General features: G+C 43.2%; 1 protein-coding gene across 1 annotated transcript; it reads left to right on the top strand.

The window, feature by feature from the left end:
* Nucleotides 1-473: 473 nt before the first annotated feature.
* Nucleotides 474-3,501, top strand: LOC104069536 (histone-lysine N-methyltransferase SUV420H1-like; the record flags this gene model as incomplete). The annotated part of the gene is made up of 2 exons (XM_009586609.1): nt 474-670; nt 1,991-3,501. Coding segments are annotated over 2 exons (1,666 nt in total), but the record flags the coding sequence as incomplete, so codon positions are not given.
* Nucleotides 3,502-26,519: the final 23,018 nt, after the last annotated feature.

The raw sequence follows: 26,519 nt of genomic DNA, 5'->3' as shown, positions 1-26,519 counted from the left end.
ATAATAATAACTATGTGATAATTTTATTCCATTTTCTGTACTTTTCAACTCTTGCTGATGCAGTAACAAGCATTGTAATTGAATCTGCTATTTCTTTACTAGCCTATGTGATTAGGAAAAATTTAAGTGGTTATCTAAGCTAGTATAAGTAGTATTTTGAACTACCGTATTTCATTTTCACCTGTATAATTTGACTATGAAACGATACTAAAATAGACATAAAGCAAGGGAAACCTACTTTTGCAATTTTTCATCTTACAAGAAATAAATTGAAGGTTTTTCTGCACAACTTACTAAAATGAGATAAGTATATAGATATCTTATTAAAACAGCCCACAAAATGCTAATAAATTCAATGGTTATTGGTATTGTTTATTCAAATACACCTGGGATTCAAACTATTGTATATGAAACAAAGTTCTAAGTTTATGTTAAGAGTTATTAACACATTGTGTCCTGTTTTTTCTTTGTAGACGTGGAACTGGTGCTTTTAAATCAAGAGTGGGATTGCCAGCACCTACTCCTGTGATTAATAGTAAATATGGACTGAGAGAAACAGATAAACGATTGAACAGACTTAAAAAGTTGGGTGACAGCAGCAAAAATTCAGACAGCCAGTCCGTCAGCTCTAACACTGATGCGGATACCACTCAGGAAAAAGCTAATGCAAGTAAGTAGGGGGAAACACTTGGAGTGCAGGATTAAAGGTTTCATAAAAACATGAAAAACTTTGTGGAATGGAATGTGATGGAATTCCTCTCTTAGTGTTGAGATGCATCTCAAGTACTGGTCTTTAGAACTGTAACTTATTCAGGAATCTGAAGGCAATTTAATAGCAAATTTTTCCTTGAGAGTTTCAAGAACAATAGGTGGTATGTTCTTGTTTTGTTTTCTTTTATTTATATCAAAAGCAAATACTGTCATATTTCTAAACATGTCAGTTAAAGTTGATGTATGTATGGATTTCAAAATACAGTAAACTATCACACGCAGTAGTATGGTTTAGGAAAGAAAACTTACATAGTTTGGGTTACCTACATTCTGTAGGAAAATATTTTTTTAAATAAATATTCTTAGTAGCGATTATTAAACAAATAGTCATTTCCTTTAGAGATCCTTTAAATTGGGCAGCTATTCCCTCTCCACATCCAGGACTGATAGTTCAGGTACCTATTCTGAAGTGAAAGTACACAGTTAGTAATCTCAGAAGAAATTGGAAGGGATTTTTGTTTGTGATGCTCCTGAGAGGCTTCTCTTCATGGAGTAGTGAGTATCATTTATTTACTTTCCCACCTTCCCCACCCCCACCACCCTCAGTATAGGCAAAATATAAATAACTTAAACTTTGACTTAAGTAGCAAACAGGCTTGGAGCCACATAAAATATTGTGGTTCCCTCTGGCTCCTGTTTGCTGCTGTGATATTTAAAAAAAAGAAAAAAACACTTCCCAAAACCCTCTTATGATCTCTAATTACAAAGCTTTAGAGTTGCAGCTTTGCTTGGCCAGACAAAACTCCTTTGCTTACCGCAGTAGGTGACAGACAACTGGATATCTGAAACTGAAACCATTACAGTAGTTAAGGTTTTGGGGTTTTTTTCCTCCCCCTGTAGGAGAAAATTCTGGGATTAATACTACAGCAGGCTGATCCTCAGATTTTGCTGGAATAATACTCAGTAAAAACTGTGGATAATGTGGGATGGATTTTTTTTAAAAAATCGATAGAAGAAGAAATTCCGTAAAAACCAAACTTGGTATATTGGGGGCAGTGAGGGAAGTGTACCTGGAATTTTGGTGTACTTTTGACTTGTTTGACAATTCCTTCCATGTCTGAATTGCAAGTTAAGCAGTCTCACTCCTTACTGCATTCTATCTAGCCTGTTTCACAGATTTTGCTGAAGCGTTTAAAATAAATGAAGATAAATGAAGTATTTGGGATGGGAAAATCAGGATAAGGCAGTGTCATAACAGTGTCACTTTTTTCTTTTGCAGCTAACAGAAAATCTTCAATTGGCGTAAAAAAGAACAGCAAAAATAGAACATTAACAAGACAGTCTATATCAAGAATTCCAGCATCATCAAATTCTACCTCATCTAAACTAACTCATATAAATAATTCCAGGGTACCAAAGAGACTGAAAAAGCCTGCAAAGCCTTTACTTTCAAAGATAAAGTTGAGAAATCAGTGCAAAAGGCCAGAGCAAAAGAATGCTTCTAGAAAGCTCGAAATGGGAAATTTAGTTCTCAAAGAGCCTAAAGTAGTTTTGTATAAAAACTTGCCCATTAAAAAGGATAAAGAGTTGGAGGGACCAGTCAAAGTTGCAGTCTCTAGTGGATGCTTAACAAGGCATGCAGCAAGAGAACATAAACTGAATTCTGTGAAAGGTGCTCATGAGCATGGTGATATACCACCCTGCACATACATAACCAGGAGGTCAATGAGAACAAGGATGAATTTGAAGGAGACCTCTGACATAAAGCTTGAACCAAATATGTTGGATAGCTATAAGAATAATTTGACCGGAACGCAATCGGACGTTTTAGAGCAGCAGTCTCATGTGATAAATGAAAATGATGTGGCTCATGGACCATCACATAAAGGGGAGATTAGGTGCCAGAAAAATGATGCAGGCATGTCAAAAAAGAAATCTCGACAAGGAAAACTTGTGAAACCATCTGCAAAAATAGAAGAAACTGATACTACGCACAATACACCTGTGAAAGATGAAGTACCAGATTTAATTAGTTCTCATTCAGAACTCGGAGAGAGGAATAATGTGGTGGATGCCCCTGTTGGCTATAAAGACTGTATCACTGGATCTGGTGGCTGCTCTGTTGTAACATCTGACAATTTTAAAGCAAAAGACAGCTTTAGAACTGCTAAAAGTAAAAAGAAAAGACGAATCACAAGGTATGATGCACAACTTATCCTTGAAAATAGCTCTGGGATCCCTAAACTGACTCTTCGTAGACGCCATGATAGCAGTAGCAAGGCAAATGACCAAGAAAGTGATGGAATGAATTCTTCAAAAATAAGCATCAAATTAAGTAAAGACCATGAAAAAGATAATAATTTATATGTAGCAAAGCTAAATAATGGGTTTAACTCAGGATCAGGCAATAGTTCAACAAAATTAAAAATACAGCTAAAACGAGAGGAAGAAAACAGAGGGACATACCCTGAGGACCTTCATGAAAATGGTATGTGTTGTAGTGAAACTCTCTCCCTTTTGGAGTCAAGAATGGAAGTAGATGATTATGGTCACTATGAAGAGGAAACCGCAGATGAATCTTCGTCAGAAGAGGATGATGAAGAGGAAGATGACTATGATGATGAATTTGATGACTTTATTCCTCTTCCTCCAGCGAAGAGATTAAGGCTTATTGTTGGCAAGGATTCAATAGATATCGATATTTCTTCCAGGAGGAGAGAAGATCAGTCTTTAAGGCTCAATGCATAAGCTTATAGGTCTTAAACTGACCTGGATGTCATTTTTAAAAAAAAAATTAAAAATTAAAAAAAAAAACCAAACACCCACAACAAAAAAAAAACCAACAAAAATTCCATTTGATTATTCCTCAACTGAAGAACTTTCTGAAAAACTTAGTGGCAGCACTTCTTTATTGTTTATTCACCTATCAACGTAATATTGTAGAAAGTGTACAGCATACTGACTCTTCTTAAGTCTGATTTGTGCAGATTTTTATTGTACTTTTTAATAGCCTTCTTATGTGCAATTCTGAGTTAGAGGTAATGCTCTGTTGTAAAATAAAGGCTCAAGCAAAGTTATGAAATTGCATCAAATCTTTCCATGCAGGACAATGAGAATACAGTGTGGCTACATAATTATTTTTGATCAGTAAGAGCATTAGTTTGCTCTTACGATATTTGACTAAACAATTTAAAAAATCATAGTAGCAGCATATTAAGGTTTTCTAGTATATGTTATTATCACCAGCAATGATCTACAGCTTTTGGATTTATTTGCTAGATGTTTTTTTCCCCCCTTGGAGTTTGTCAGTTTTAACACTGTATGCTGTCCCAGACGTACTGTTTGTGGCCTTTGTTATAGTAGCAAACCGTTGGTTGGAAGTCAAATTGATTTCTTTAAAAAAAGAGAAAAAAAAAAAAATGAAAAGGTGTTGACAATTTGCTGACTTTTTAGTACATTATATGTACAAGGGTAGCAGTATGCAGAATAAAAGTTTGGATATGGTGTATTTATTGCTTGTTATGTAAATTAAACACCTTGTATTTAACACTTTTCAATACTTTTAGATAAAATTGTTCTTTGCAAGAATGATTGGTGCTTATTTTTTCAAGAATTTGCTGTGAAATAATGTGATTACAACAGGCAACATTTATCCAATGAACTGCAGCTATCCTAAATTGGTTCTTCATATTTTTTGTTGCACTTGTAAAATGCTACAAGGAATTTAAAGAAAATCTATTCACTTTAACTTATGATAGTTTTATGAAATTAAAAACAACTAAGTCACAGCTTTTGTTCTGTGGTAACCTATAAATTGTTTGTCTTTTAAGAACAAGTTGTAAAAGACTGAAAAAATATGTATATGTTGTAAATATTTGTGTGTTGTGAGAAATTTTGTCATAAGAAATTGAGATAACTTGCCAGAAGGGTTTTTAAGTTTAGAAATACATCCATGCCAATAAAATAGGAAATTGTAAACCTAGTTTTAAACTCTGCATCAGTTGGAGTTCTTTACTTATACGTAGTTCACTTAATACTTCAGAGTCTGCTTTATAACAATGAAGAGCATCAGGGCAATCTTTGGCTCTTCTGTTTTTAATAAAGAATGTTAGGAAACTTCTGGGCACAATGGACTTGTTTGTATGTATAAATCGGCTCATTTATAAGCCATTTCTTTGAAACAGGTCTAAAATGTTATAGTTGACATAACTGTATAGCACGTTGGTCTATGGTATTTGTGTTTTTACTCAACCATGGATTAAGGTTTAGAGTTTTTGTATCTAGGGGTGTAAAAACAGAAGTCGCACCATAAAACATGTGCTGTTGGATTAGTTGAATCCACTGTTAGCTGCACAGAATTTTCATGTCAACTCCAACCCTTTCTGCCCAGAAGAGCAAGAGTTACTATGGCCACTGTATTACCCAGCTGTGAAAGCATTCGTGGAAATGGGTGGGTGAATTTGCATGTGAGCTGATCATAATGGTTTGGCCCATCTCCCTGACCCTCACAGAAATGAAGAATTTTTTCAAAGAAATCCTTCTAAATGCATTTCAGTCATTTGTTAGACTGCAAATCAGGTGCTGGAAACTGCCTTCGTCTTGCTTCCCTTCTGTATTCTTAGCAGAGAATTAAGTGTAGAATTAAACATAATACTTGTAACTTTGTTTTTACAATGTCCAGTCTCTGTTAAAGGCCAGCTATGTATCATGTACAGAGTGCATATATTTTTAAAAAATGGGTAGGCCTGTATGTAATGCACAGTCTCTCCTTCCAGACCTGGGCTTTTAGTTCACGGAAGAATGAACACAAAAGCTTTGGTAAGTATGCTGACATTTTTGAGTACTGAGTCAGCTATGGTGGATTGTCTTGTAGGATTTTTAATTGTACTGTATCATATAAAAATGGGTTGTTAAAGGTTGGGTTAAAGGGAAGATAGCTGTGTTAAGGGCTTGCTTTGTAGTAGGAAGTTTACCAGCAAACAGTTGATGACAAACAACAGTAATACAGCTCTTTCCTCAAGAATTCACTCACGTTTTCACTGGGTGATGTGCCCTGCAAGTACGTGGTTCTATCAGCGAACGATGTGAAGAGCTGAACAGAGCATCTGCGTGTTTTCTGTTCACTGCCTCATAGATTATTTCTGAAATACCAGTTCCCCTACTTTGCTCCAGAGTCAGTTTTTTCTTGCAGCTCTTCTGTCTCCCTGCTGCTCCTGCTTGCAGACTCATGCTGAATGGTCTTCTGGCAGTCTTGGTGGTTCTAGTGGGGGGTGATTGGTTTGCAGAAACATAATTCACCTGGGCATTTGAGGAAAAGGGGGTTGATGCAGCAAGTAAATATTGCTAGCTGTTGGTATTTACTGACCAGTATGCTCAAGAGCAAGTTTAGGGCTTGCTAAACCAGCATCAAGCAATGAAAGCAGGTGATGAAACAGGTGGTGAAGAAATTGCAAGAGAATCCTGCCCTTAAAGGTGGAAGCTGTTTTCCTGGAGTAGATGTTCCTACCAACTCCTAGTTCAGCCAACCCCTTGATGAGAACTGCTTTTCTTTTTCTCTGATGCAGAAATAAGTACAAGGAGCCCTTTGGGCATCAGGAACTCTGGGTTGTTCTTGTTCATTGAACAACCTTCTTGTCTTGGAGAATTTGGAACAAAAGCTTTTAGTCATTTCCAGGGTAGACAGGTCCATAGGTATGTCCTGCTACACAGATTTTCGGTGTTACAGACGCCTTGAAAACAATTAAACGCGTACCCCCAAGTTGATAAGGTAGGCAGGGGTTGCAAAACGCCAGTCTCTTCTGTCCTTCTCCTGCTGCAGAAAATAATTTTTTTTTTTCATCATTTATATATGTGAATTGGCAGATTCTGGTGTTTCCCTAACCTAAGTAGTAGGGGAAGGTGAATGTTTGCGTCACACGTATGAGAACCTGAAAACCTGGGGATGTTTCTTGCTGTCCAGATCACAAAGCACTGTGAAGTTAATAGTGATTTGACTCTCGGGGACCCTGTCTAGCCTTTATGTCTCTCATTTCCCAAGATACTGGTAAGAAAAGATGTAACAGCTGGGTAGGTTTAGGGTGACCACAGCACATCTTTTAGCAGGCTGAAGAACTGGAGGAAGTGTATTACAGATGGGCTTTGTCAGCTAGTTTTGTGTGATGTGTAACAGGTTGTAAGGCTGAAAAGAAAACATTACAACCACCATGAAAATGGCAGGTTGGCTGCAGACTTGTGAGCATCCTGGCACAGGCAGTGCGTGCTGAGCTGCCATGCAGTTGAGGACAGGTTTAGCATCAGCCTTTGAACATTTGGGTAGCAGATACAACTGTTAGCTGACTTGCGCCTTTGATGTGGTGAGTTAATAGGGTAGGGGCAAAGGTGTTGATTCTTCATAAGAAAAACAAATACTGTTTCTTCACAGAAGAGTGTTATGGAATTGTAAGTGTTCTTTCTAAAAAAAAAAAAAATAAATGCAGTGAGTGTATGGGGGAGGGAGCGCTCCTAAGTGCTCTGCTCAAGTAGAAGCTTGCGCAGACTTACTGTACAGTAAAATCGCTGCAAAATACATTACAGGCAGTTCGATCCTATTGGATGCTACTCATGTCGACCCCAGAGAGACAGAAAAGATGGTTACTCGCTGTGTTTCTGTCTGCCTTGCGTAGGGCAGTCTAATCTTCCCCATGTCTCTTTGGAGTGATATAGAAAGGTATTTTACATTTATCTGAGGAGGAGTGATTTGGTTGGAAATAACCAAATAAGAATCAAGCCTTTCCTGCTTCACATGTACAGGGACGTTTCCCTGGACATTGGAGAATTTCTGGAAAATTGCTTGTGCTGAGAAGCAGCAATGTTTGTGCAAACACCAGAAGCTTGTGATTGTCAGATGTTATTGTAATACTGTCTGAAATGAGTCCCCCTCTGAGCTACCCAAGCATGCTCTTTTCTACCTCATCGGTAACTCCAGCTATAGGCTGCAAGCATGGGGTTTTGGACTTGAAAAAATGAATGTCCTGTTACTGTCTTTTTTGTCTTCTGTTTTTCAGATGCAGGGTTTTTTTCTTTTTTTTCCCCTCCAGTGTATTTGTTGGGCATCAGGTGTTGTCTCTGTTTGTACTTTGAATGCTCGGATATTAGCTTGCATGAAGCTTGCCGTCGTTCAGAGTATTACTCTGTTGTTCACAATGCATTGACTTTATTCAGTTACACTGCCAGCCACTATGTGTTAAACACATCCAAAGTACTCCACAAAGTATGTATTCATGTCTGCTTTTGGATAGGGTTTTTCTGGTTTCTTTTTGTCTGTTTTGCATAGCGCTGCCAGTGCACACTCTTTAAAATAAACGCAGAAATAGAATTCCTTTGCTCCCCATATTTGTATGGTTGATTGCCCTTTTTAGAATGAAAGGGTGAGGGTTTAGGAGCTGTGCAGAACAAGACTTACTGAAAATTAAAAGCAAACTTACTTAAGTTTGCATTATATCTGCTTGTATCATGTGTTTTCCCAAATCTTCCCCAGTGAGTCTTCTCTTGTTTGGGCTGGGTCATAAGTAAACCTATGGCCTTGCATAATCTCTGTTGCCCCTTCCTAAACTCTTGATGTCACAAGCTAACAAGGTTATGGAAGGTTGTTTTTCCAGCATCGTTTCATGGCAGCAACACTAGCTATGTATTTGTTCTTTTTTGCCTGTTGTAGCTGCTGCTTTTTGCCCACCAAGGGAACTTCTGTGGTAGTCATGCTTGAGTCCAATGCCTAATTTACACTAATGAAATATTTTTATTATTGCAAGGTATACATGGTTGTTTCAGTGTTACTCCTCCTCCCCACAGGCAAAGGAAATCTATTACTTCTTCCCGGGCAGCCACATTTGATTTAACTGTAATTTTACTCTGATTCATCCTTGCATGAAATTTCATCAGAACAGTTCCTGCCACAGAAGCAGTAGCTTAGGTGGTGGTTGGAGAAGTCCTTGTTGTAGGTACAGGTATGTCAGCGCTGAAACAGGTATGGGGCCAGTTAAGCAGTGTTACTCAGGAATTGTTTTCGCTTAACAAGCAAAGATTCATGGTTTCGGTAGTGAGTTTGTCAAGTGTGGAGCTATCAATGGGTCCAACAAACCATAGATTTTTCCACTGATGCTTTATGATGATTATCAGAAGTCAATTCTATTTTGTAATTAGATTTATAGTCTTTTCTGCTCCAATTACTATGTTTGGCTGCAACATTTTACGACAGGATTGGTTGTAAACTGGTAGATCTAAGGTAGAGAATGATAATTATAGAAACGTGTTGGATAGGACATGATTTTTTTCATATTTGCATAAACCATGTGTGTACAGCATTAGGACAGGAGCGCTGGGTAATTCACGGTCAGGGTTACCAAAATCTCTTGGATAATACTGGATGCCGAGACAGAAGGATAGTCTTTCCAGATCCAGAGATTAAGTCCTCTCCTGTAGCTCAAGTGCAAGGCCTGCCCAAAATACTTTAGAGCCAAAGATTAGCCATGGCCCTTCCAGTCACAGTAGGCTACAGTCCCCCTTCCCAAAATGCCAAACTGCTAATGCTTCAGCAAACACCACTTTCCGACTTCAGAAACAGCAAGCTTTGAGATCCAACCTTGGGTGTGACCTCAAAGTATACATTCTTAGAAGGGAAAACACTGTGCTGATGCCTTCAGGATTAACAGTAAGACAGGATTTACAGTTACTTTTAAGAACCAGACTTAGGCTTTTAAGTGACTTAAATGCTTCTGAAAGTTTTCTTTTTGACAGGCACAGAAAAGTCATGTAGAGTCCAGCTATTTTGGATCCACAGTGAAATCCAGAAGCCAAACTACTTACATCCCATTTAAATATGGGACCGAACGAGGGTTCTGAGGTCATGTTAATAACTCTTGAAAGTTCAATGTATTTTCTTTATTTTTCAAAGTTGTGTATCTGTTGATAGCTGAATAACACACAAATTTTTTAAAATCTTGAGTTGTTAAAAATCTGTAGATGTCCCATACATTTTCTGTGTGCTGCCTTTCATTTAAAACCATTATGAAATTAAAAAATACCGTTGTATTCTTCTGTTGAGGGGGGGGAGGGATATGTTTTGAGGCAGAATAGTTTATCTTTTCCTGTCCTCTCTCAGCTGCCTTGTTAACTTTTATATTGAAATTGGGTGTGGTAAAACCAAGTGGAAAAATAGTTTCACCCCCCCCAAAAATCCATGCTGTTCCATGCTGCATTGCATAAGGTTTAAGCCTAGACTAAGTCCTCTTCAGTAGAAGGTAAGTCTGAATTCTGAGGCCAGTATTGAGTAGCAGAGATTATTCAGCCGTCTGGAGTAAGTGACTAATTGGAAAGCATTCCAGCTTGGGGAATACGCTGTGTAATAAAATGAAAATCTTTTCAGATTTATGAGATTTCTAGCAAAAAGCCCAAAGCTGTTGGTACATCTACTTTTAATTTACAGCATAGGATGACAAACGTCATTTCTGGTGAAACTAGCCATATGTGTGTGTTTCAGTTATTTTGGTAGATACAAATAGCATCAAGTATGAACTCAAGATAGAAGAAAAATAGCAGGCAATAAATGGGAGAAGGATTAAGGAAAGGCTAAGGAATTGAGATATTAAAAGTGTTCCGAACATTTTTAAAAGTTTCAAGAAAGACTGAAATGTAGCATCTCATCTTTTTATTACGGAAAAACCCCCAAAACTTTAAGTCTTATTTTTTGTAGAAAAAATACACAAAACATTTATATTTCCTAGGTTTGTAATACACGAATTCTAAAGCTGTAATTATACCTATGAAACACCGATGGTAGTATTTGTAAGTGTAGTCGCTTAACAGGAAGCGAGTTTACACCACTGAGCTTCAGTCAGCTGTGGGGGAAGACTGACTCTGTGAACCTGTTACCTATGTACCAACCTTACGTTTTACCTATGTACCAACCTTACGTTACCGGTCACTGTCAGAGATCGCGTGCTGGGGTAGATGGACCTTTTTTGGTCTAAGCCATTATAGCTTTGCTCATACAAGGTGCGTCAGGATGGACAGGACGTGCAGGACTTTCAGAGGCTTGAAGAGGGGGAGACCCCAAGAGGGAAGAGCTATGAGGAGCGTTGGGAAGGAAGGGAAAGCGATCGCTGCCGGCTAGTGAGAACACACAGGCTAGATAAGGGATGAGCTGATTGCTGTCTCATGCCTGCTTGTGTGTAATGGTTCTCTGTTAGGTTGGGCAGTAAGTACGCTGTCAGTAAAAATGTTGTAATCAAATATTATGGATAGTGTTATTAGGCTTAATCATTTGAGGCACCTCATATAATTTGACCAGGTGAAACTTAACCCATCTTTAGATAAAAGCCTCAAAGTGAATTTTAAAGAAACAAGTAAGAAACTCAAACCCTGCTTTTCTTTTCCCTAGCAAGCCAGCTGGCTTCTCTCACCTGCACGTGGGTTTAGGATATCAATATTTTGCATTTGGAAGCTGCTCTGTAAAATACTTGTTGCATTTTACTGGTTCATCTTCCACACCTGTATTACTTACAGGCTTATGTGTTGCAAACCAGGCTCCAGTGCGGATGTCAGTAACACTCAGCAAAATTTTACTGCCTGAGGCGACAGCGTGTTTCTCCCTGGACTTGCCCGTGCTGAGGAGAGGGCTGACACCCGCCAGCTGTAGCTGTTCGCGCACGGTTACAGCTGAGGTCTGGCCTGGCTGGGTAAGGCTTTGCGCCAGAGCGTATCTGCAAAGAGCTGCTGACGGCCGCCCAGCCGTCCCTTCAAAAAGCAGAATCTACCTTACACCAGGATGTTGAGAGCGATGCTGGTTGGTACCAGGAGGAAAGATCTCCAAAAGCCAAATCGCCTAATGCAGCTTTGCTCCAAAGATAGCTTCTTGTTCCCCTTCTCTCGTTTGATTTTCCGGACAAGTTGGTTTTTATCCATTGACTGTTACCGTTCCCAGCACAAGGTGGCACTCACATTCCAAGGGAGGGATTTCTCAGCCCCGGAGCCCCGCTCCCTTTTAGAAATCAGTATTAGTTACAAGCTGTTTGGCCATTTACTGCTTTTACTGTGTGATATCCCAGGAGTGCATCTGAGTGATACCTGGGGGAAGAAAATAACCAGCCAGCAGTGATCTGGAAGGAGGGAACGATCCAGGTTACGGAGCAATGTTCGGCAAGGGGAATCGGGGAATTACTTGATGCTGAATGCAGCTGTGCTCTTGCTAGTTTTAATCCTTTTGCATTCCACCAGGAGGAGGTTCCCCCTTCAGCACTTTCCAGCCTTATCCATGCCTGTCTTTCGAGTTTCTGCTGTTTCCATTAGTCAGAATAACTCCTACCAAGGGCAGGCAGGCTCTGTGTGCCTGCTGGTAGCCACTTGCCACCGTGTTAAAGGTCCTCAGACAAGGGGAAGTACAAGTACGGGAGGAATGGAGCTAGTGGGGAAAAGAGTGGAAAGAGGCAAGCAGTGTAACATCCTCCTCTCATCCGCTCAGTCTATAGGAATCCTTTCTTGGTCAAGATCCAGCATTAACACTTGCCTCAGGAATGCTGTATGCGTTCTTGGGGGGGAGGGGTTGTTGGCTGGTCTTACAGCTCCCAAAATCAAGTGAGAACAAGTTGGCTGCTGCCTGTTCTGTTGCTATGCAGTACTTTTAAATCAATATTTGCTCAGGGGTTGCACCTCTGTGCTATGTGCTATCAGCAGTAAGGAAGATCCTGGCCGTCTAGTCAACATCTCTTTCTGGAATACTAAACTCTCATGTTTGGTTTACTTGATATTCACCCCCACGCTGCAAGGTATTTATTACCTAAACTGACCTAACAGACTAATTTCTATGAAGTCTTAATAAAAACTATGGAGGAATACAAATAGTGAAAGATGGAGCCAAACACTACCTGGCCTTCCTTCAATCCAGGCTACGTCACCCTTTTTCTTTGTTCTGCAGCCCTGGCTTGCTGCTCTCACAGAAACCATGGGGTTAAGCCTCAGGACTCTCACTTTTGCCCGTGCCTTTTTTGGATCAAGAATTACCAAGAACAATGCAGCAATAATCCACCAGGTATCACAACGATCTATGAAGGAGATCAGAGTTACAGTGGCAAAGAGATGGAGGCACTGGGGCACAGAAACGCGAACTGGCTCCCTCAAGGGAACACAGCAGAGAAGCGACAGACTCTGAAATAGCCCTGATCTCCCACACGCTGCTTAAAGTGCAGAGAAAAGACTTGACACCTTCTGCGCAGGTTTAAGCATTCCCTGACACTGAGTGGCTAGTCCAGTGGGACGACAGCAGTCAGAGGTGCAGGAAATCTCGGCTGGCTGTTAAACGCTGTTTGTGTGCCCTTGAACTGGGCCCCAGAATCCGAATTTTGCTTCTGTAGGAAAAGAGAGCAGAACAATACCTAAATGCTGATCTGCTCTGAAAGTCTGGCTTAGGTTGGGTGCTCCAGAAAGTTGAATTGGCTCACAGAAAGGAAGGTGAGGAGATAGGAGACCCTGCCAAATCTAAAGCATATGTAGATGCTTTTAATCTGTGAAGAAATAGATAGCAGTGGGGTAGGGGCCCTGGGAGCTGAGCTTTTCCAGAGCTTACTGAGAGAAATGCCTCTGCCAGAAGTATCAGGCCAAGGGAGGCAGAAGGGAACCTGCACCCCCCGCAGCCACCCAGTTTGCACGCGCGATCTCGGTGGCAAAGCGCAGGGCTGTGCGCGGTGGCGTCCGAGGCACCGGTACCACCCCATGCCACAGCCCCAGCAGTAGAGGTGGCAATCTCCGGGGGAAAGGAGCAGTTTGTTTGAGTGCCTGGGAATTGGACTGCTTGGTTGCTTTAGTCAGGGAAGGCTGCAGTGGGGTTTTTTTTTTTTCATAGTCTTGAACTTTTCCACCTCATATTTATTACTTCTCCTGTTCCTGTGTGTGCTTCACACTTGCCTTACTAGACTTGCCTTACCCGTCACTGAAGCATTTGAAGTCTGGCTCCTGATCTCTGTTCTGTCTGTAAAACAGGGATGATACTACCTGTCACCTATAAGCCTGATAAAAACCTATAAGCTACAATCCCCTCAGGACAAGGACTTTTCCTAGTTATGCAAACTTTTACGTATGTATTATGAGTCTTAAATTAGGTAGCCATAACTCCCATAGTTAGAACAGTAAAATAATCAGAAGACTCTTTCCTCTTTTAGCTTGTAGAAGATGTAGGACAACAGTAATGCTCCTCCATTCCTTTTATCTTTTCCCCCCCGCCCCCACACAAACCTAGCGTATCTGTAAAAGTGCGACTTGCACCTCTTTTATGTTGCCAAGCAGCTGCAGTTGCAGTCAGTAAGAATCTATTTAGGCTGATTAGATTTTGCAAATCCATTATGTTTCTCTTGTTGGCGCCTGTAGACAAAAAACCGGTGTGCCTTTTACAAGGCCTGACTGGTGGGACTTCCCAGTGCTTGGCAGGTATGAGTGCTGCTGCACTTGACTGCAAAATGGTGTAAGAAGGAGGAGTCTTGGCTCTGGAAAGTGGCTGTAAAGCCAAGAGGAATGGCTGTACGTCTCGTGACCTTTGCTGATCGTGTGATTGCCCGACGTGGTATCATATGATGACTCTCATAAATTATTAAGAATCAAGAAAGGCTTTTTCCATCCTTGCATCACCAGGATGAAAGCTTCCACAAAGCTAGCATGGCATGTGCAACTAAACAGGGTGGATGACTTCAGTCAAACTCCAGCGATATGTAAAGTGTTAGGTTTTTCCACAGCCCTGCCACTGCTTCCCGCTTACAGGCAAACCCGTCCCCCTTTTCCCCTCTGTAAAGTGGAAATAATTCTTCTCTCATTTTTAATTGTGTGTATTTAAGTCATGACTTTTCTACAGCAGAAATCATCAGCTGGGCAAGGATTTAGAAGGAGGAGGCTAAAGGGGCATTAGGTCGTACACCAGTATCAGCCAGTATGGTATATGCTCATGAGCTGTTAAGCTCAGCAGAGCCTTTCACCTCTCCAGGGCTGCTTCATGTGGATATTTACTGGCTGCTGTAACACGCCATTTTTCACCAGCTGGTTTTAATCTTATTGCAAGATCTTCTGAGCTAGCTTCATTGTGAAGATTTTAACTGGACTTTGGAATCCTAAAGGAGTAAAGGGTAGGTAGGTAGTGAATATTTCTCGCTACGAGAGTATGTTTCAAGATTGTCCTTCCTTCTCCTCGCTCACAGTCTCTGAAATTTATTGCTATGGCTAAAAACGTCGGTCCTTACCAGCACTCATGACTGAAACTGATGATCTCTGCCCAATTCCCAGAAAAGAGGCATTTCCACTCCAGCACTCACTCTGAAAAGTGCTTGCAAGCACCGTTTCCTGGATCCCGGCCTATTGCACCACTGGGTAACTCCACTGGTTTGAGTCGAGGATGGTCTGGGTGGTGCTTGGCAGCAGTACCACAGCAGGGAAAAGACAGTGTTGCTGTTGTCTGCGCAGGCTGGAGCGGTGCTTAGCTCTGCACCGGTCTGGAGGTTACAGCTTGCTTGACCACGCTGGGCTCCTCTAGCCAGGACAGAGCCACAGCCTGGGAAGGGCAGCGTGGGGGTCTCGCACCCTGCCCTCTCCAACTTGAACCTGCAAGCATGGGGACTGTCTGCCTGGGAGCCCTGGGGGTGCGTTGTTTGCTTGAAGAAATGGTTTGGGTTGTGATTTTTTTGTTTGTTTTTGGTTTTTTGGCAAGTTTTCCCCAGGAGAGGGAGCAGTCCACACAAATGATGTCGAGGGGAATAAATCAGCTCGTTCCAGCTCCAGCTAAACTGCATTTGCTGCGTTGCTGTGAATGCCTTCTTCCTTCATGCTTCTCATATTCAACTCCTCTTCCTTCATCTTCTGACTCCTCTCGTAACACTGCAGTACCTCTGTCTGGGCCAGCCCTTTGAGGCTGGTATTCAGTGAAGATGCTTGCACCTCTTCCCTTTTTAAACTGCCTTTCCCACCACAGTGCACCCCAGGGCTGCTTCCAACGCCCCGTCCCACCGCCCACATCTCCACCACTGGTCCCTGAGTTCAAGTCACTTCCTTCCCAGAGCTGCGTCTTGCTCGCCTCCGACCTGAGCCGGCAGCTCCCGCAGTCACAGATCGGGCGAAAAAGGACATCGGTGAACTCAGGAATTCGGGGCTGCTTTGGTGAAAATCTCCTTTCAATTCTAGCAATAGTAACTTTCCAGAGCCTTGCTGCTGCTTAGATATCTATTTGGAGGTTGACTGTTTCTCTAGCAGTCAATTATATTTCCAGTGACACATGCATAGAAAACCAGAGGAAAATTAGGGGTTGTGGAGTTCAAACCCACTGCAGCCAAAGTTCCTGTCTTCATGGTGTCTTTTGTTATACCAGGAAAAGTTCCAAAAAATGGTAGCTTGGTTACCACTTAACGAAGGCTTTGCGGTTTCTTGCTGATGATTTCTTTCTTTCTTTCTTCCTTCCTTTCCTTCTGTTTTTTGGTTTGTGTTTTTTTTTTTAAATAACCAAGAGGGGATATAACAGAGCTAACCTTGTGATAATTAAGCCTCTGCTGCATTGTATCTCAGTACATCTGATACAAAAACATCTACTGACATGTGCTGTGACTCTTAGTGCTGCTGTAAGCTGATTTTAACCGCTCTGGGAAAATTTCCAAGGAAGGATGGGCAGAATTCTCAAGGACAAGGTGAGGAGGAGAGCGCAAGGTATCAACAGCAGTCCTGGGAAACCAGTGTGGCAGGGAGGCTGTTGTAGCAGTGACTGGCGTTAATAATAGTGTTACTCTTTATCTTGATGTGCCAAGGTTTTGTGCACGGATGACGCTCAAATTAAGGGCAAAACTTGAGTAGTGGATTTTGCAGCAAAGACTTGAAGTTATACAGCTGTTAGGGGAATAAACTAGTTTCACTGGAGTGAGACCTGCAGCTGTCTGCTTGGAGATGGTCATCTCTGGTAAAGCCATAGCCCGAGACAGAAGCAGGCTTTTAAGAGCATAGCTGCGACAGTTACGTCTCTGCTGTGTGCTATCTCTGAATGTTTGATACAAAGAAGTCTACAGACATATGCCGTGATTTTTAATGCTACTGTCAGCTGAACCACTCTTGGAAATTTTCCAGGGAGCATCGGGCAGAGTTCTGAAGGACAGATTGAGAACAGTGCTAGATATCAGTGCTAACGGCAGTCCTTGGAGACTACTGTGCTAGAGACAGCCTGAAAGGGGGTACACTTTTAAGTGTGTGGCTTCTTTTAAATTAGTACAAGCAGGCATGACCAAGCGCTTGCAAACAGCTTGTGTTACGAGCAGCCTCCAATACTCCAATTTAACAGTATCTAGGCCCATGCTTAAGTCCCCTGTTCTGTACATGAGTGAAGTGGGATTTCAGCTATAAAGCTGTGCGTGTCCTTTCTTTGGGCAGAGGAGTATGCTACACCTGAACGGTGTTGCAATTCACAAGGCAGTAGTTGGAGTATGACAGTTTACTTCTCTAGCGTTGCTCCGTCTGCTGTTAGTGAATGTTATCTAAGCCCATCAGATCATGTAGTTCATGTTGATTTTGGAGCCTGGTGGGTGATACTACCCAGTGGTCAGGGTAAACAGTTCACACTGCAGCCAAAGTTCACTCTAGCAGGTCTGAGTTGTCATCTCTGCTTCCAGTTTGCATTGACAAAATGGTATCAAAAAGGGAGGGGATTAGTGGAAGTGGGTGAGGCAGTTTAACTCATATTGTTGATGTGTCCTTTCAAAGGGCAACAGGAGAGTCAGCTGAGCATGAGTAAATTCCCATTTATGAGGGCCTGACCTTAGACTATGGACCTCCACAGTTGAAGAATCACTGGGCCACAGAATTAGATGTGCACTGAAACAAGGATGACTTGAACTTCGATATAAATGCCATGTCCACCTCGCCTTTGTAATGTGCTCTGAAATAACGGCATGTCTTACTTCAGAGGAATCTGGTTTGCCATCTCACCATAGACCTGTTGGCTGGTACCATCCAAGCTCTTACAGAGCTTATCATCTCTAGGACTTTCTGTTCAGAAGACATCTCTAGGCAAGGAATTCCTGCTTCCCGTTAAGGCTGGGTGTGCAGCAGATGTTGTCTGTTGACATTGGCAAGACTCTTCAGGCTTCATTTTAGTGCCTTTCTAGCTCTTTGCTTGGGTGTTTCATTACTTCAATTGTGTGTCTTAAGTTTCAAAACTCTTTTCAGATGGTCTTTCTACCTGCTGGCACCACACTGCCTGGATATGACTGCATCTGAAAGCACAACAGTGATGCTTAAACTGTGATAGTCATGCATAGTAGGTCTCCCAGGATTTTGATTTTATTGGTTTTTGCTTGAGTCTGGGCACCTATGTAAACAAGGAGAAAAACTACCAAACTGGATAAGCTGTTGCAGGAAGCTAAGTTCAGCTGAAGTTTTGGATGAGTCCTTAGGTGGGTCTGGCAACTAGCGGGCTCTCTAACTTCTACCTGGATGCAAATCTATGTAGAGAAAAAGTTTCTATTTAAAGGGTTGTGATTTTGTCCCTTTGTGGAGGAGTCTGGTCAAAGGGCAGATCTTAAAGTGCTGGTTAGGAAGAAATGGTATTTTTCTGGACAGCTCTTCTCTGCTGCCCATCCTCTCTCCACAGGGCTGTGGATGAAAGAAGTTTTCAGTTCCACCGTGGGATAGAGAAAGCAGCCCAAGTTCACAGAGCCCAAGGGTGGCGTTTTTCGATGGTACTAGCTGCCACATAAGCCAATGGCAGATTCGTCCCCGACCTCCACGGTAGCGGCACTAGGCCAACATTGCATGCTCCAGCAAATCATTCCCTCAGGCTCTGTAAATCCTGTGCCGTTGTCCTGCTTCTGGGCAGTAAGAGGACACCCTGCTCTGAGAGCAAGCTATGCAGCAAGGGTGGCAATAGTGCTTTAAACTGCTAAACTCGGTGTGCAGGGATGGAGCTGACTACCTAATTGAGAAATATCAATGCCCAGACGGCTGCCAGTGAGTGAGCATCACTTGTCCGTTCCGGTATTTGCAGAAGTGCATGCTGCCACTCTGGCTGCAGAACACAGGGCTGTGGAAAACGGAGGTTTCTTGGCCTGTTAACCAGAGAGAGAAACACAGCAGCTCACACTATGGACTACCCTTATTCTTGGTTTGAAATACTATTTGCTGCGGTTCAAGCTGAACACAGCCTCCCAACCCTTTCTGCTCTGTTTCTCATCTGCTATTATACTCAGCGTGCACAAGCCTTTTTGTTCTGAACTAAGACACTGTGTGAGAACACGTCTTCACCAGAGCAGAAGGGCAACAAGTCTCTTTGCAGTGACTTCCACTTATGAGGGACAGCAAAGACGTTGGTCCTGTAGCCCGGTTTGAAGGCTTTGGTTTCTCCAACTTCTACCAATTTCCTCTCTTTCAGATGGTCTGGAAATGGATCAAGACTGGATGAGTTAGCAAGTGAGACAACAGAGAGGCTGAATGGCACTTGCATGAAAGATGGCAACAGGAGAAGGGGGGAGGTAGAAAGAATGGGACAAGAACAGAAGTAAGAGTGACCTTGACAGGAGAGAATAACTGGCAGTGATGGCCCAGGAGATGGAAGTGCAATAGGGGAGACCCTGGAAAGATTAACGAGACTAAACTGTACTGAGGAGGAGGGACCTTGCACTGAGATTTCCAGGCAGCTGTGCAACCATTTCCTCAGGCAGTGAAGGAGATAAACACACGCACCATGTGGTAGAAAGCAGAAATCCAAGAGTAAGGAATTTTTCTGTTTCCTCCCCCAATTTTGTGAAAAAGTTTGCCCTTTCTCTAGAGTCGCTGACTTTTCCTCTAGAAGCTACTTCTTCAGAAGGCACAGCCAATTTTGCAGTTCCCCAGAGTGTGGATTTTAATCACACATGTCAGTATAATGCCTTTGTTTGGAGAAGTGTTGCGCAAAAATAGAAGTCTGAGTTTTTACAGCTGGTAGAGCAATAATGATTTAAAGGAAATTCCTCTCTCTGTACAAGTCAGGGCATGCCGAATGCACCCCTCCCCTGAAGCTTGTGTCACCATCCGTGCAAGCCAGGCAACTAGTCTGAGCAGGTGACATTTCTCATCTGCTTTGAAGTTCCAGTCAGCGGCAGGTCAGACCCACCGAGGCACTGAGTGAAATCTGCCAGCTCTACCCCTCACTTAGCAGGTTCACAGAAGACGGTAGGGTGGATGTCACTGCACTGTTGAGTTAGTAAAGCCTTGAAACTGCCCTAGTTTTGCTGATTTCATTCTGTCCTTGGGCCCTAGAAGTGGCATGCAAGAGCTCAGGTGGCTGTTTCTTAACTTCTTCCTCAAGTTCACCCCGGTGCACATGGAGGACTGGCCCTACTTTCCCTTTGGCAATCTAGGAAGGGCCCCATTACTCAGCTTCGCTTCAGGGAGGAGTTGAGGATGGATTATCTTTCCTGCAGGAGCACAAAGGGTACATGAAGCACCTGGACTGGACTCTGCCCACCCTCCATATCCCACACCATCTTCCTTGGCATTTCCAGTCAGTCTCTACACTGAAAGAGTTTGGAGGTAGGTTGATACAGCCAGAAGAAAGCTGGGCTTCATTCTTGCCGCTACTGACAGGCAGTGCTTTCCTACAGGATATGTCCCACGTGGGTAATGGCAGCAGCTCTCAGCTTGCTCTGGTCTATATGACAGTTGGCACAAGTTCAATCCAAGATCCGCAACTTTTGGGCTGCCTTTGGCCAGATGCTTCTCAAAAGCAAGATCGTGAGGCTTGGTTGGATCAGAGTGACCTCAATGAAGGCCTCTTAGCATTCAGAACAGACGGTCCCTCTGGCTTAAGAGCTTTGGCAGATGCTCCTGCTTTCGTGTTCGCTTACTTTGCGTATGAGAGGCTGCTTAAAAGAAGACTTAAAAACCTGGCGCTCTAGACAAGGTGCTTTTGATGCTGATTGCTTTTACCTTATTAGAAAGCTCCTTTCCCCCAAATCACAGAGGACTACGCCTCACTTCTTATATCCTCTTTGCTGAGCTTTTTGGGGTTACTTCAGACCTTGGAAGTCAATAGGAAGGCTCCTGTTAATTTGAATGATTGCTAGCTCAGGCCTTCTGCTGTTCAATGCCCACTACACCCTAGTCTACCGAAAGAGAACCACTGACAGAGGGAGCACCCGGTCCAAGAGGGCTGAAGAGCTGGAACCCAGGTGTTACTGATCACCACAGGCTCTGAGAGAACTTGGCGTGAATTGTCAAGGGTTTTGCACAAGTTGTGAGCACAAAAGTATAACATTGGCCTTATCTGCTGAATAATAAACTCACTCAAGTATTACAGGGACACCCAGGACCTGAGAGGACCCGCAATACTCCACACCACTGGCTGCAGGTAAAGTAGCAAGTGCATGACTGAGGTGTAGATAGGAGTCAGCAAGGGATGCTTAGGATTCTCCCTTTCTGATGCTGAATTGCACCAGAAGAGTGAGTTGGATCTCTCATACAGGTTGTAAGAGCCCTGGGATACTTGGGGAAATAGCACAGGAAAGAGGGCTAGAGAAGGAAAGGCTGGAATTAGATGGTCTCTAAAGAGGATACAAAATATGGAAGGGGAAGACCTGCTCTAAGGCACAGAGAGATCAGTAAGCACGAAGGTGTGTGCTGATAGCAATAAACAAGCTGTGTGTGTTTTGTTTTGGGTGAGGGGAGTTGCATCACTAATCTCAGCTGAGACCGTGGAAGAAAAACAGCAACAGAGTTGAGTAAAGAACGGGACACTGGGAGAGAAGAAAATAGGGAAGCAATTTAATTACTATAGGGCAGTACAGGAGAGTCAAAGGGCATACAGTAGCACTGTGTAATCACAGCTAAACAGCTCTCATCAGGCAGATCATCTGCCTTTCAGCCTGCTTTTGTTTTTCATCTCACTTATTTCCTTCTCCCCCTTCTCTTCTTGAGTCATGAAGTGTTTACAGAAGTGGACATTTCCTCAATGAGAAGCGCTAAAGCTGCACATCACTTCTCCTGGGTGCTCCCCTCTCCTTGTGCATTTGTTTAACAGCAGCAAACACTTTGCCATTTAGAGATGCTGCTGCAGTTCAGAGTTTCTCTGGATGTGTCCTTGGCAGATGGATTTCCCCATTTGCTCAGGATTTGTGTGTGACGTTGGGTCCCAGGGGAATAGCTACTGCACAACTGTCATCTTCTCTGTGCAGGGCATGCTCTGCATAGTCTGTCTCTGGGTAAAGCATTTGAGAAAGCTGACCAAGGCAGCTTGCCTGGCACGCTGCAGTCCTAGATGTTCCGGCTGGAAGTAGCACCCCACCTCTCGCTGTTGCTGGGGCTGCAGCTTTGGTACGCAGGCTCCTCGGCTGAGAACTGGAGCTTTGCCTGTGTGACTAACACTGCCATTCTTGAAGATCCTTAATCCAATTACTTTGTCAGAGCCCCTTTCCTTCCGAGGCCCAAGCAGTAGCAGCTTGTCTTAGGATGTGTTTCATCATACCGAAGCGGAGGCATCCTATCCAAATAGCCTTTCTGTGCTCTGCACACCTGGGATGGATTGAGCTGCCCTCTGCCAGTGCCATAGGCCGGCAGTGAAGATGAACGGGTTGAACACCGGAGGAATCTCTGCTTTGAACACTGAGGTGACTAGCTTTTAGTAGATTCCCAACATAGAGAAGATCTGCATTAAGTGAATTTATTTCTTCCTTCCTCTTATATTGATGTATTGAATTAATATTTTCTATTCAGCAAGTCAATTAGCTGTGCCTGCCACCATGCAAGAAATGTTGGAGTTTGCTTTAATTCTTCTTTCAGAAAGTTCTGCTTACTCTGCCTGTATACAAGGTACCTACCTACAGCTTACTTAGGAGACCTCTATGCGGTAAATAGCTGGTTCCTTTGTCCCTGGTAGTGTGTTCCTAACACAAACCTCCTGAATGGGGCAGACGGTGGGTATAAAAACTCTTTCAGAACTTGCAATGGCATTAGAAGTCATTTAGAACTTGGTTGATGGTATTTTGTCTTAAGTGACACCAGTGAACTTGGAGACAGGAAAGGAGACATTATTGACTGGTGTGTTTCCAGAGGCTTACACTGCTGAGCTGGCAACTAGCCCTGCTTTTTGTTCCCCCCCAGACTGATACATCTATACTTCATGTCAGTTTTAGTGCCAGCTACAGTGATTTACAATCTTCCCTTCCAGAAGTGAAGTTTCTTAACCAATTATAAATGAGCAAAAGATGTTTCTTGCCAGTCATTTTATCTGTCCAGAAGTGATAAGAATTAATCCGACGGACAGAGGTATTTCACACTTAGAACAGTTTGGGAATCTTGCAAGGAAGTGTTTTCTGAGGAAAATACATGTCTTTAGGATATGACGTTAAAAAGGACTCCACACTGTATCTCCTTCTTTCCCAGAATAGCCCTAGACACTGGAGTGCAAGTCCTTGGTACGGGTGCAGGGCTGGCGGTTAGTGTGGTAGGGACAACCTTCTTTTACCAAGCATTGCTCTGCAGAGGTGGGAAGTTTATTTTTCACTTGTCAGAAAATTTTACTCATTATGTCTCCAAGGTGTTTCAGCGTTGGAGAGGTGGAGGAAGATGAGGACAGCATAGGTAAGATTATTACAAAAGCAGAGATGGTCTTCTTTAAAACTGTGGTAGCTCCACCTGTCCCAAACAGGCAGATCAGCAGCTGCTTCTTCTGGCTGTTGGAAGCTGTTGAATTGATGGGCTGCAGACGTTTGGCCTCACTGCTGTGGAGGAGACCATCCTCGAAAAGCAGCCTGCCTTCCAAGGCCGTATCCAGACCCACAGCATGTTTGGAAAGGCATCGGTATGTTGCTGATTTGTGGAATTTCCATTTCCCATGATGATTTTGCCTCAGAAAGGGGAGCTGGGGTTAAGACTGGAGATGGAGAGATTTTGATTCGTGTGGGGCTTGGAGGGGAGAAGAGGGACGCCACGGTTACTGCCTCAGAGAGGCAATGGGCAGAGGGGCACTAGTTCTATGAGAAGTGGAGACATTTCCTAGAGCGGGATCTCTGAAGTACCTGCTGGCTGAAACATTCCAGGCATCCCTGAGCCGTGCTGCTAAGCTCCGGCAGCAGCAGTAATACTGCTCAGGCTGCAGCAGCCTGGCCTTGGCGAGCGGCTCTTGCTCAGTCACGGACTCTCAGATCCACTGCTCTAATTAGCAAATTTGCTAAGTGGAGTAGCACTGCAAACTGTGAATTTGCAGCTGCAACTGCAAGAGAAGATGGATGTGATTTTGGCGTCTTGCTGTCGTGAACAGACCTGCCAGAAGCAGGTGGAAGGACTTGCGGTGTCTATCCACCAGCAGTGCTTTCTCCCAAGGTTTCCTGGGTGCTTTGTGCACGGTCCAGAAACTGTAGCTCTCCACAGCCCTTACCCCTCCCATAGCTGCTGTGTCAAGTTGTGTTTACACCGCCTGTAAGGGGCAGAGATTCACACCATCCCAGTGTCAACAAGCTTGTAAATCATCTACTTAATAGTCACAGGTAAGATAACATATTAAATACTAAAGGCACTAAGAAATCCTTCCCACCTCCCTCACCCTCCGCACCAAGTACTGAATCTTGTCCAAAGCTGCACAAACAGGATTCTAAGATAAAGACCTTGGGTAAGAATTACTAAAACAAACAGAGCGTGGAGTGGTTTGTTAAGGGACTGGCCTTCTCAAGGCCAACGGGTGGGTGTGGAAGAACACACCTTACTGAAAGTAAAGCCAACAACATTAAAAAAATACATCTTGGAACAAACAAAGCCCTGCCCAGAACTCTGTAATATTTTAATTAAATTGATGTAGCAAGGGCAGAGAATCACACAAGTGCCGTGCACTCTGTGCAAAGTACCTTGTCTGGGATTTCAGTAACTACTAGCACAAAACTTTCTAGAAGCAGAGGGATCCTATTCTGCTCAGCATGATGCAGAGCAGCAGACTTATTCAGACTTAATGCAGCTCTAGCAAGGAAACTACATGCTCCAAACTACATTTCTGTCTTTCCTTTAAAAGTGCTTTAAGAGAATTTACCAATCATCTGCAAACCGCCTGACTGTGAACACAGAGAAAAGAGCAGAAATTTCCCAGTTTACCTCTTCCCTTCTCTGCCGCACGCAACAAACCCTTCTGTAGCCGTGTAGTTCCTGGGGGCATGTTAGTTCAGTCACCGTGTGGTGCCTGTCTATTGATGACTGGCTTGATGTCAGGGTTTTCTTTCCTATTTTTGTTGTGCATGGATGAAATCCACTGTTAGAGCATTATCTGCTGTTCATGGGGGCTACATTCTGATTTAAAGGCAAAAAACTCCAAATCTGGGATTTTGCTAGCCTGTGATCAGGACCTGGGGCAGGTATTTGTAGGTGGAACACGATGGACCACAAGGCTGTAGTTTTAGGTCAGTAACACCTCAAAACCTGTTCCTTTTGCAGTTTTTTCCCTCGCAGAGTATGTGGTCTGTAGCATAGGGGTAATGGCTACATCCCCTTGACTTAAGGCTTGTTTAACTTTCCCATGCTGCTGCAGAGCTATTGTTAGTTTGCAGATAAGGCGAGTGTTACAATTTTAGCACAGTCTAGAAGAAAAGGATAGGAGGGAGATTCTCCACTGTGTTACTCTCTGCCTGGTGGCAGGGTTGTCCTTCACACCGATCTCTCAAATGTGGTAATTATAACAGTAAAGCTTTATTTTTACTGGTTATCAGCCAAAACCACAGCTAGGCTAAACCAGAAAATATCATCCCTTCTGCCTTTGCAGCACGTGTGCTGAATCTTTGGGCTGATGCTCTGATACTTCCCTTCCTGAGGAGACAAGGGGACGCAGAGACCTTCATCCCACCCCAAACAACCTGGTCTACCTAATCGTGGCCACCGTCTAAGAACAGGCCTCCTGCCCTCTTCCCAGCAGGCTGACGCCCTCCTGCCCTCCCAGTGCAAATCAGCACACCTCCCTTCTCGCCTATCTTGCTTTTTCTATCAAGACATGGTAGGGTTTTTACAGCTGCCTGTATCTGCCTCCAGCAGTTGCTACCTCTTCTTCCTCTGTGTGTGCATGACAGTTTTCTGTCTTTTCAAGGGGGCCCATCACAAACAATTTGCCAAGTTGGAAACCAAGGAAGAGAAAGCCCCCATAAGGGCCTGAGCTGGGAAAATGCATGGACTGATTCTCGTGCGGGCACTTTGCATCTTTCTGGAGTGCAGGTGCTCTTTAAGGAAATAACAGACACTGTCTCATCCAAGGTGTTGAGGACTATACTGAATTTAGGTAGATCTAATCTCATTTGTTTATGGTGTGCTTTTAAGGAAAGAGACCCAAGACCCTGCTGCAAAGGTTACAAAGCAAAAGGAAGTCTGGCCCTTCTACTGGAAAAAAGAGCACGCTCCTGGGATGCTGATGGTTAGCTTTCCCTTCATTTGGGTGAACAGTGGCAAGATAATCAGGAGGTAAATCCTATTCAGACAGAATTCAGAGTCACTTTGGATGGCGTTCATCTTCATTCTAGACATCTGCAAAGTAGATGTGTACACCCAAGCTGCCCGGTCTGGGTTCCTTTAATAGCCAAAGGAAAGAAATGGGCACTTGTTTGAAGAATTTTCAGGGGTAAGTGAACCTTGCCCTTGGTGCTGTTCACTGTACACAAGAGTTTGGGCTGAGCTGAGATGCAGATGTCTGTGGTGAAATCCCACCCTTGGTGTAACAAAATCTTGGAGGAGATCCTGGGACCCAAGTTGTTCTGCACTGTGAAAGGAAGATGTGGAGCACAGGAAGACTGTAAACGAACAATCTATTAAGAACAAGAAAGTCCTGTTAA

Source organism: Fulmarus glacialis, unplaced genomic scaffold (assembly GCF_000690835.1).
Source record: "Fulmarus glacialis isolate BGI_N327 unplaced genomic scaffold, ASM69083v1 scaffold22371, whole genome shotgun sequence".
Classification (NCBI taxonomy): domain Eukaryota; kingdom Metazoa; phylum Chordata; class Aves; order Procellariiformes; family Procellariidae; genus Fulmarus; species Fulmarus glacialis.
This window is presented reverse-complemented; position numbering and strand designations above follow the sequence as displayed.